Raw genomic sequence first — 12,102 nt, forward strand, 5'->3', positions numbered from 1 at the left:
GTAAAGGTTGACCATTGGAATGAATTCTAACTGAGCATGGACAAGCTCTCTCAATATTTTTGTTGTCCAGTAATGTACCAACACTTCCAAGCAATGAGGCTTTTACCACATACTTGAAAAGATCAAAACTGTATTGGAAAAAGCACTAGAAGAAGAGATGCTTTTTTTATTCTTCCTACACAAAAGCCTCCTAACAGGAGGTGTTCTACTCTGCCATTGGGTAAGGGTATGTCTGCTCATCTAGCCCTGTCCAGCCTCTTTTTGTGATGATATCTCAATGAATAGCTCCAGTGACTCTACTTTCTGCTCCTTATAACTTTTCTAGAATCGCAATAGAAGCATACGAGTTGTGTGCTATTGACTCAGGAACACAACACTGTAAATTTACATTTGGAAGATTGTTGTCATGGGGTCACCACCTCCCAAGTAGCCTCTCCTGGCACTGGTCTGTTCTTTCCCAACCAAGGTATGGTCTAGCTCCCACTCTTCCCACCTTTGCTTTTTATTTTTTCCATCAGAGTTATGAGACACAGAACATTCTCCCCACACCTTGGACTTTGTACAGCTTTATACACTCTCAGAACAAACAGAAAGCCTTTTGCCTATCTGGGCTTGCTACTGTGTTATCCAGGACTCTCAATCAGTCTTTCATCTTTGTTCTTACCTTTCTTCCATGGAACCCTTGCAAGAGTGTTCACTATCTCCTGCAATTCCTTCTCCATTCTGTCCTTCAGGGACTTTTCTCTCCAGCCTTTTCTGGCTCCTGCCAGAGCCTTTGCAAGCTCACTCCTAGCCTTTCCTCTTTATTAAGCTTTGCTGCTGGCCTTTAGAGAGGCCAGCTATCCCTCATTTTGCCTGATGAGGTGGTGACTAATTAGTCACGCTGCACCACTTTCCCCTTAAAGGGACAGGCATACCTGCAACAATTAATTTGTAAAGTTTTGAAAATCTACTTTTTGTGTATGCAATTGTATGCCTACCTTGCATTTCTAATTATTGCTACAGATACAAATTGGACATTTTTGTGTGCCATGGATATTTAGTGCCATGTATGTAACCACATCTCTAGTTTGTGTACCCAGTTGCAACAGATATACTTACAAAGCAGGGGAGAAGTTGCATGCACAAAAATGTATGCAGACCTTGTTTCTAAGTTCCTGTAACTTCACTCCTGAAATTCTGAATAACTAATACAATTTTAAAGGGTCCAAATTTCTTAGCTAATTAAGAGTCTAGCTTTGTGTTTAGGCTACCAAAACCTATTCATGATCATATCTGTGCTCTTCAAATGTATTAGGTAATGTTCTTGGATATCTAATGTGCCATTGGGCATCCATTGGTATAACAAGTTGCAGATGCACTATCTGGCGACTTGAGGGGAAAAGAGGAGGGAGGCAGGAGTATTCTTTGTTTGAAATAGAGACAATTGGGAATATATGGCCTTGTCTTTTGGTAGCAGAGGGCCTTTTACAGACACTGGGTCAAATCTTGGCTTCATGGAAGTTAGTGGCAAAACTTCCTGTCACGGTCAGTGTTAGCTACACCAGTGGCCCCACTTAAGTCTCTCTTTGAGTGCACCTCCTCCAGGTCTTAGGCCTTTACATCCCTGGGGTGGAATCCCACAATTCTCCCACTTGCAGACCTGATCCACAGGGTACAGTACCTCTATTTAAGATCCATTTTTCCTCAGCAGGTTCAACTGGGTTTGGCATCTTCAAGAGTTTTCCTTTCAGGTGCTGTGACCAAGAGCTTTGTGCAGTGACTTGTTACAGCTTCTTCAAAACAAAAGTAAATTGTAGTTAACCACAGGAACATAATTTCAGAGAAGACGGTTAAACAACAAAAGGCTTCCATGCTTATGTCTTACATTAGCATATACCTCAAAGTTTGGCTGATCCAACACATTCCAAATACTTTTACTTCTCGGGGCCAGAGTTCGAGTCTGTTTCCTTGCAGACATTACCTCTGTTCATGTTCATTAGGGACAATGCTTTTAACAGTTTCCAATCTTTTGTTTCAGATTTCCCCATCTGAAGACCCTCTTCCAACCTGGTTAGAGGCCTTGACATCTGTATTGTCACCTTAAGTGCTGGTGATCAAGTTATCTAAGGCCATTGGTCTGTGTTTCTGCAGATATGAGATGAGCTCCAGAATCTTCACATTCTTTGCGCTCCCATTGGTGTTAGTGGGGCCAGAATTTAATCTGCTTTGTACACCATTAGAATTAAGTTGGAATTCATCAGTCGTTGACTTCTAATATGAAAGAAGCAAGAGGAAAGTTAACTTGATAAAACAGTTTAAATCTGGGCTGTAAAATAAGCTATGTTTGTAAAGATACAACTTCAAAAGATACATGGATAAATATAGACACATGGTTAGAAAATAATTAATAAGGGCTAGAGTATTGCAAATTTTAAACTAATTGGCTAGATACTGTAGTGGAGTCAATAGAAAACTCATTTATTTTCAGGAAATGGAACTTGTGGTTAGTTTGTATGTATAAAAAACTATTTAGTTTAAGTGGATGTGAGGAACTGACATTGTATGACACTGGGTATGGCTACACTTACGGTTTTGCAGCGCTGGTAGTTACAGCTGTGTTCGTACAGCTGTGTAGGGCCAGCGCTGCAGTGTGGCCACACTGACAGCTACCAGCGCTGCAGTGTGGCCACATTTGCAGCACTTGCAGCGCTGTTGGGAGTAGTACATTGTGGGCAGCTATCCCAGCATTCAAGTGGCTGCAACGTGCTTTTCAAAAGAGGGGGGGGGTGGAATGTGACAGGGAGCGTGGAGGAGACAGACAGAATGGATTTTTGGAGTTGACACTGTTCTCAGCTCCCTGCCTTGCAAGTTCTAAGGACTGGAAGACACACAGTGCCTACCTTCAATCATTTTAAAAGTTCTAACTCCCTTCCCCCACTCCTCTCTCATTCACTAAATGCAAATTATGTACTGCTAAATACCCGTCAGACCCGATCAGCAACTGCTGAACACGGACTTCCACCTCCCCCCCTGCCGTGTGAGAGTGCTGTTTCTCTCTTCAAGCAAACAGCTGTGAACATTCCAAAGTAATTCCCTTGCCTGCCTCAGCTCGCTCAGCAAACAGGAGCTGTGTTTGTTTTTTAAATAAGCAGTTTGGCTGAACTCCGAGCTCTCCCTTTCTTCTGGTTTGTTGTGGACAGGAATTCTGGGATACCTCCTTATACCCCGGAGGTCAATAAAAGCGCTGGTGGGCGTCCACACTTGCTGACCAGTGCTGGATCACCAGCGCTGGAATCCCTACACCCGAGGCTCGAGCGGGTGTACAGCCAGCGCTGCAACCAGGGAGTTGCAGCGCTGGCCGTGCTTTGCAAGTGTGGCCACATCCTAAGTTGCAGCGCTGTAACCCCCTCACCAGCGCTGCAACTCTCTAGTGTAGCCAAGCCCACAAATGTGGGTGTTAAGTAAACAGATCATTCAGAGTGACTAGGGCTCCATAACAGGTGAAAAGCTGGCAGACATAAAGATAGTCATTTCCTACCAGAGACAAGCAAGCTATTTTCTGATAACATTTTCTTGGACAGACCATGTGGCATGTGCGTTCTGTGTTGTGCAATGTATTATACAAGATCCTTGAAGTAAGCTTTTGTTTGTTGTTTTACACTATGCTAATAAACTATACTTATTTGAACTCAGAAAATCCCAAAAGTCAGATACTTGGAGTATGTAATCAATAGAAGCTTCACTTTTAAAAACAGTAAAAGAAAATAATCTATACTTACCCCCATACAAATTAAATAATAAACAAATCTGAATAAAAACAATTGTTGGCCTTTGTCCAAAAGTCATCTGAGACATTAAAAAAATTGAAAGGAGAAATCAATTCAGAATTGAATTCTTGCGGTAATTATTTTGCAGTATTTGTTGTTACTCCATTTTTTTTTAATCCAAGGAAATTTACAGCTTTTCAATTAGCTATTCTTTTGTCTGTCCCCCCCATAACTGTAACTCTCTGAAAAGAATGGAGATCAGCTGTACATTTTAGTGTCTGTGTTTGCTTTAAAAAATCAACAGTAGTAGAATTATGTAATGAAGGATAAATTTTTTGACTGTCTTGATGCACTACTTTCATTTCTAAAAAGAACCGTGGGTAGTCCTATCTACAGTGACCACACTGCCATTTTAGAAACAGAGCACAAATCTTTGGATATGGTCTTAGAGGGAAATGGTAAACAATTAATGGAAGCTTCTTTTAAAAAATCATGCAAGAGAAGAATACCATTATTTTCCCTTGAAAACAGAATAGAAAATTCTGCTTTAATAAGATTAATTTTATCCATTTTTATATTAGACTTAATTTATACACAGGCATCTGTATTTCACACTTATAATACAAAGCTATATAATTCACAGGTGTGGAGGCACTTCCATTCCTCTCACTGACGTGTTCTGATAATTCACAGGCATGATATCAGGCATATTCTGCTGATAAGTGTTCTGGGGCTAGTCCTGCTGGAGAAGTAAAGGGGGGAAGAATTGATGTAAAATAAGACACATTTTGAATTGAGAGAATGTGGGACGGTCTGTAATTTCATCCTAAGGAGTTTGGTGACCACACAAGAAGAAAAATTCGAGTGGCTGTTTGTAGTTTGACATCACCAAAATGATAGACTTGCAGTTATGTAATTCACAATTAGTTGTTTATGATTATACTTAGCCTATAAAGGGGCCATATTAAATTGTTGAATGCAAATCACTTGTCTATTTTGCCAGTTTTACTTATACAATGTAATTTGGTATAAAACAATGAACATTGGTTATGAAATGATGTAGCAAGGTACAGGATGTTATAGTTCAGTATTCTTGTACTTTTTTTTTTTACATCTGTAGTATAGAAGATGCAAAATCATTGACATAATTACAAAACAGGAAGTGGTGTGTGTATGCCCCTGTTTAGAAAGTACAAATATATTACTGTTGCTTGTTATTATAGTTTCAGTGAGAAAGGAATTAAGAGGTTTCTATACTATGTTCAATTCTAATATTTAATTTTATTCAGATGCATGTTTATGTATTAAACAGGAAGAAAGCAAGAAAGATGAAATATACCATTAGTTTAATTTACATTTGTCATACAGTATGACTTCATTGGTTGGGTCTGAAGGAGTACTATTTTAAAAGTAGTCTTGATACTGCTTCCATTGAAGTCAATGGCAAAACTCCCATTGAATTCTGTGGTGCAGAATCAGAGCCTAATTGAACCATCCCAGATCAACCCGTACTGCTGAGCTGTACTCAGTTGTAGGTCTGATGGCTCTGATTTACAAATGGTTTTCTTTGCCCACCCTCTACTGGACATTCCTGCAGTTGAGGATTACTGTGGTGTAGGCATACCCTCACCACCTCCCTTTGCTCTTCCATGCTTCCTGCACCAATGTGGAGGGGTTGCATAATAACAGTTACTGTGACTCTATACCATCTTGGCTGAGAGAATATTCAGGTGGCTGGTTGAGCCAGCTGGATCAGCACAAAGCATCTGTGGTAAGGATGAGGAGCAAACTGTTACTCCTGGGGGAATTCTGCACCACTACACATGCACAGAATGTATGTCCCCCACAGATTTTTGTTTCCCCGCAGAAAAATGACGTTCTGACAGCGAAGCAAAGGGAAGCCACAAGAGCGGTCATGAGACCCTCCCCAGCAGTATGTTTTGGGTGTCTGGGGCAGCCAGCAGAGAGGTAAAACACTGTGGGACAGGGGAAGGCCCACCTGGTGGCTCTTACTCTGCACCAGGCTCAGTTGCTAGTCCTCTTCCAACAGTCTCTTCCTAATTCTTCCTACAGCTTGGGGAGAAATCTAGGGATGGGTCTGACATGGCCCTGGATGCTCTGCAACATCCAGGGCTGTGTCAGACCCATCCCCAAATTTCTTCCCCAGCAGCAGGAAACTCTGAAAGCTTCCTCTCCCCGCCCCTCCCCCCCCCACGCTTACTGTGCCCATCACTCCTCAGCTGCAGAGAAAAGGATCACTGTACAGAGAGCTGCTTCTCCATCCACCCAACCCCTGTGCATCCAGACCCCCTCATACCCTCCAGCTGTGCCTCACTCCCCCCGCACCCAGAACTTCCCCCCCTCGACAAGTCCGACTCTCCTTGCACCTGGACCACCCCAATGAGCCACCTACACCTGGATCCCCACCCTACTGAGCCCCACTCCCCCAGCATTAAGACCCCCCTACCAAGTTCTATTCCCCCCCCCCACAAAGCCCCAATCAGCTTCACCTGGACCCCCCTGCAGAGTCCGATTAGCGTTGCACCCCGAACCCTCCAGAGCTCCTGTGCATCCAGATCCTCTGCTGAGCCTCCCACGTCCTGATTGTCCCACACAGAACCCTCTCAACCCACACTTGGATCCCTCCCTCCCACACTAAGCCCCTCCACATTTGGATCCTGCCTTGCTGATCCTGCCTGCTGCCCACACATGCTGCACCTGGCACGGAGAGGAAGGACCCTGAGGTGTTTCTGGGGCAGGCCCGACCTTTGCACTATGTCACGGTTGGGTGAAGCTTCACCACTGAGTCTGTGTCCTGGGGGAGCTGCACAGTGATCTCCCACCTCTGTGCAGCCAGTGGCCTGTGCTCCTCAATGCCAGGCTGGAACCTCCACATTTATTTAACATATAAAATTTGCAAAATTTTGTAGAATTTTAAAAGTTTGTGTGCAGAATTTTAAATTTTTTGGTTCAGAATGTTTAAGTTTTGGGCTCAGAATGCTCTCAGGAGTAAACTGCGTGTGTTAACCTCATGTACTTTACTAGTGTGCATTGAGGTAGACATTTAAGTGTGTATTCATAATGCACTTTGAAAAAAATGTAATAATTCTAAAACTAATTTACTAAAATGTAACCATTGTGGATCAACATTAGATTATATATATTTTTAAAACTATTACAGGCATATGGCTCAGGCTGTGATATTGTTATTCTGGCAAACGACTTTGAATGTGTGCAGATTATTCCTGGGGCTAAACATGGAAACATCCAAGTCAGCTGTGTGGAGTGCTCCCAACAGCAAGGCAGGGTAAGGTCTTTGATGAGTCTGAATAAAGTTTTAAAAGTGAAATGTATAAACAGAAATTGTTTGACATGTTGATGCTATTGCTGAGGTGGTAATTTCATACTAAGGACCTATTTTTAGATACTTAACTTTCTTAATAACCCTTTTTGGTTAAAAGTAATGATCCTTGTTTCAGCCTAATGGTGATGTATTTTTTGAAAGTTTGATAAAACTGAATTTGGCCTTTTTTCAACTACCTGAATATGTTTCTATTTTTTAATTTTTTCCACTATTTAAAAATAGAAATAAAGCTCTTCATGTTCAGATAATTTATGTCACTTTTAAAAAAAGTTTAAGATTTGTATGTGTTTGCATATCAGCAAGGGATGCATCAACGGCTAATTCCGAAAGTAAGAAATTCTGAAAGCCACATGTTTTCTTTTGTAGTAAAAAGGTTCAGACCCAATTTTATAAGGGGTCTCACAAAATGTGAAAAGGTACAGCAAGCTTTTCTGAACATAATATATTCTGGGATGAAGATCATACTCTCCAATTTGTTCGTAGATGGTTCTTGGATACTTTAGACATCAACTAAAACCTTTATATTTTGCTGCACCAAAATGTGTATTTCTTTGAACAGCAAGTTAAATGTTACTTAAAACAGAATTAAATGGATACTAGTTTTCTGTGGTAATTTACACTACTTCGTTTTGTAGGGTAACATACACCTCTACTTTGATATAACGCTGTCCTCGGGAGCCAAAAAATCTTACTGCATTATAGGTGAAACCGCGTTTGTATTGAACTTGATTTGATTCGCGGGAGCGCGCAGCCCCGACCCCCCAGAGCGCTGCTTTACTGCATTATATCCGAATTCGTGTTATATCAAGTGGCATTTTAATGGGGTAGAGATGTATATAGTATTCCTCTTCTCCTACTCCTCAACACACATTTATTCAGATTATGCCCCTTTTTATAGTTTCCAGATTTTCACCAAAAGTGGCTGTATTTTTGGTGCTCAAATCATTGGACCATGTGGCTCAAGGAATTGAAAACGATTAAAAGTAGAGTACTGTGCATGCAAATTTTTCCATAACAATTTGTTTGCCTTGAATACAATTTCATTTATTTCAGCGTATATAATCATATTTATTTCTCAAACAACACTGAAAAAAGAACACTTATAAATAAATTATTTCAATAAATGTGGTTGTAGTGCACCCGATATGTGTATGTGAGCCACTGCTTATGACAGACTGCTGCCAAAAAAGCACTTTCTAGTAAAAGTTTTAAAATCTAATACAAGAGATAGAAAGCACTTCTCTTGGAAGTGTGCAGTTAAAATAGCATGTGCTTTGAAACATTAGAAGAATTCCATGGCTTAGGTTCCCTTTTAATGACATAGTTTAAATGTAGCACAACTGATTATAAATTACGTATTATTACTGGCCATGCCTGCTGTACTGTCTAAAGTGGCTAGAAGAAAAGCTACATTTCTAGCTAAGGAACAATAAAACCATTTATGTCTGTGTCCTGGGAAGTGATACAAGTGTACATGTTTTTTAAAAGTATCTAGAAATGTTCAATGTGTGTACTAGCATAGTGAATCCTGATAACTGTGCAGTCCCTGTATGATTTCCAGCATAGTTACAACTGAGTATTGACCAAGTTTTATGTGGACACAACTGACCATATTACAAATTTGGTTGTAATATAGACAGACAAGGCCTTAGGCCAGAGGTGGGCCTGAGGGCCACATCTGGGCATGGAAATTTATATGGTGGGTCATGAATGCTCACAAAATTGGGGTTGGGGTGCAGGAGGGGGTAAAGGCTCTGGCTGGGGATGCGGGCTCTGGGATGGGGCCAGAAATGAGGAGTTCAGGATGTGGGAGGGGGCTCCAGGATGGGGTATGGGGTTGGGGTGCGGTGGGGGAGTTGGGGGCTCTGGTTGGGGGTGCAGGCTCTGGGGTGGGGCTGGGGATGAAAGGTTTGGGATGCAGGAGGGTGCTCCACGCTGGGATTGAGGGGTTCGGAGAGCGGGACGGGGATCAGGGCTGGGGCAGGGGGTTGGGGCACAGGACGGGCTCAAGTGTGTAGGCTCTGGGCGGTGCTTACCACAAACAGCTCCCAGAAGCAGCAGCATGTCCCCCCTCTGGCTCCTACACAGAGGCGTGGCCAAGTGGCTCCATGCACTGTCCCGTCCGCATGTGCCACCCCTGCAGCTCCCATTGTCTGCAGTTCCCAGCCAATGGGAGCTGCAAGGTCAGCACGCAGAGCCCCCTGGCTGCCCCTACACGTAGGAGCCAGAGATGGGACGTGCCACTGCTTCTGGGAGTGGGCCAGATTAAATCGCCTGGCGAGCCAGATGTGGCCCACAGGGTGTAGTTCTTCTTCGAGTGATTGCTCATATCCATTCCAGTTAGGTGTGCGCGCCGCACATGCACGTTCGTCGGAAGACTTTTTACCCTAGCAACTCCAGTGGGCCGGCAGGTCGCCCCCTAGAGTGGCGCCGCCGTGGCGCTCGATATATACCCCTGCCAGCCCACCCGCTCCTCAGTTCCTTCTTACCGCCGTGTCGGTCGTTGGAACTGTGGAGCGCGGCATAGCTGTCCTCCACGTCCCTAGCTCTCCTTTGTTTCACTGTTCTCATAGTTGTAGATAGTTGTAGCCCCACGCAGAGGATAGAGTTCATCGGGGCCATTCTGGACTCCACCTTGGCCAGGGCCATTCTGCCGCTGTCCAGGTTCCAGTCGCTGTCGGCCATCATTCAGCGTCTACAGGCGGCTCCCTTGACCTCTATAAGGACGTGCCTAATCCTCTTAGGCCACATGGCGGCCTGCACCTTTGTTACGGGTTATGCCCGGCTTCGCATGAGGCCCCTCCAGTCCTGGCTTATCAGACAATACCGTCCAGCCAGACATCTGCTGGATGCGGTTATCACCATCCCCCAGGAGGTATTGGATTCCGTCCGGTGGTGGCTAGACCAGTTCGTAGTGTGTGCGGGGCTCCCGTTTCATCCACCCCAACCCTTGGTATCCCTAACAACGGATGCCTCAGACCTGGGTTGGGGGGCCCACCTCGGAACCCTGAGGACACAGGGCCAGTGGTCTCCTCAGGAAGTGGCCCTCCACATCAACATACGGGAGTTGAGAGTGGTCCGCCTTGCTTGCCAAGCGTTCTCCCATCAGTTTCAAGGTCGCTGTGTCGCGGTATTCACCGACAACACGATGACCATGTACTATATCAACAATCAGGGCGGCACGAGATCCTCTCCCCTATGTCAGGAGGCAGCGCGGCTCTGGGACTTTTGTATAGCCCACACCATTCACCCCATGGCTTCCTTTCTCCCCGGAGTACGGAACACGCTGGCAGACCGTCTGAGGAGATCCTTCCTTTCGCACGAATGGTCCCTTGTCCCGGACGTCGCCCTCTCACTCTTCCAGAGGTGGGGTTGTCCCCGGATGGACCTCTTCGCGTCCAGAGGGAACAGGAAATGCCAGATGTTCTGCTCTTTTTCAAGGGCGGGAACCAGAGTCGGTAGCGGATGCCTTCCTTATCCCATGGATGACGCACCTGTTCTATGCGTTCCCTCCGTTCCCGCTTATCCACAAGGTCCTTCTGAAGGTGCGCAGGGACAGGGCCCGCTTGATTATGATAGCTCCAGCGTGGCCCAGACAACATTGGTATCCGATGTTGCTGGACCTGTCTCTGGCCGACCCAGTCCCCCTGCCCCTTCACCCGGACCTGATCACCCAGGACCACGGCAGGCTCCATCACCCGGACCTCCAGTCACTACACCCCTCACGGCGTGGCTCCTGAGTGGGTGACCAGGTCGGAACTATGGTGCTCTACCCATGTACGTCAAGTACTACTGGGCAGCAGGAAACCTTCCACTAGAGCGACGTACTCGGCCAAGTGGAAGCGTTTCTCCTGTTGGTGCACGGAGAGGGGTTCCCTCCCTATGGAGGTTTCTATCGCCAGTATTCTCAATTACATCTGGTCCCTCAAGCAGCAGGGCCTGGCGATATCGTCCCTTCGGGTTCACCTGGAAGCTATCTCCACCTTTCATCTGGGGGGAGATGGCCGTTCGGTTTTCTCTCACCCTACAGTGACTAGATTCCTGAAAGGACTAGAACGTCTCTACCCCCAGGTTCGACTCCCTGCCCCTACCTGGGATCTCAACCTGGTTCTGACTCGGCTCATGGGCCCTCCATTTGAGCCGTTAGCGACTTGCTCCCTGCTCTATCTCTCCTGGAAGACTGCTTTCCGGGTGGCCATCACCTCAGCCAGATCGGTGTCGGAACTCCGGGCCCTCACGGTAGATCCCCCGTATATGGTCTTCCATAAAGACAAAGTGCACCTGAGGCCACACCCTGCCTTTCTCCCCAAGGTGGTCTCAGCCTTTCACGTCAACCAGGAGATCTTTCTCCCCGTCTTCTTCCCAAAGCCCCATTCGTCCCGCAGGGAGCAACAACTCCACTCGCTTGATGTCCGCCAGGCACTCGCGTTTTATGTGGAAAGGACCAAACCGTTCCGCAAATCCCCCCAGCTCTTCGTGGCAGTAGCAGACCGAATCAAAGGACTACCCATTTCCTCACAGAGGATCTCCTCGTGGGTGACGTCCTGTATCAGGACTTGTTATGACTTGGCTCACACCCCTACGGGCCATGTGACTGCGCACTCCACCAGGGCACAAGCATCATCGATGGCTTTCCTCGCCCGCATGCCCATCCAGGAGATTTGTAGGGCGGCGACCTGGTCCTCCGTCCACACCTTCGCTTCCCATTATGCCCTGGTCCAGCAGTCCAGAGATGACGCGGCCTTCGGCTCTGCAGTGCTTCATGCCGCGACTTCTCACTCCGACCCCACTGCCTAGGTAAGACTTGGGATTCACCTAACTGGAATGGATATGAGCAATCACTCGAAGAAGAAAAGACGGTTACTCACCTTCGTAACTGTTGTTCTTCGAGATGTGTTGCTCATATCCATTCCACACCCGCCCTCCTTCCCCACTGTCGGAATAGCCGGCAAGAAGGAACTGAGGAGCGGGTGGGCCGGCAGGGGTATA

At 45.7% G+C, this 12,102-nt stretch overlaps 1 protein-coding gene across 6 annotated transcripts in view; it reads left to right on the top strand.

Annotated features, from left to right (window-relative positions):
• DMXL2 (Dmx like 2) overlaps positions 1 to 12,102 on the top strand; it is a 154,880-nt gene that overhangs the window by 10,056 nt on the left and 132,722 nt on the right. For all 6 annotated transcript variants that reach the window (XM_030576933.1, XM_030576934.1, XM_030576935.1 and 3 more), the window contains exon 2: positions 6,931 to 7,056. In XM_030576933.1, the coding sequence (XP_030432793.1) occupies positions 6,931 to 7,056 (126 nt within the window). The remainder of the gene's footprint in view (positions 1 to 6,930; positions 7,057 to 12,102) is intronic.

The sequence above is a fragment of the Gopherus evgoodei genome, chromosome 10 (assembly GCF_007399415.2).
Source record: "Gopherus evgoodei ecotype Sinaloan lineage chromosome 10, rGopEvg1_v1.p, whole genome shotgun sequence".
In the NCBI taxonomy this organism is placed as follows: Eukaryota; Metazoa; Chordata; order Testudines; family Testudinidae; genus Gopherus; species Gopherus evgoodei.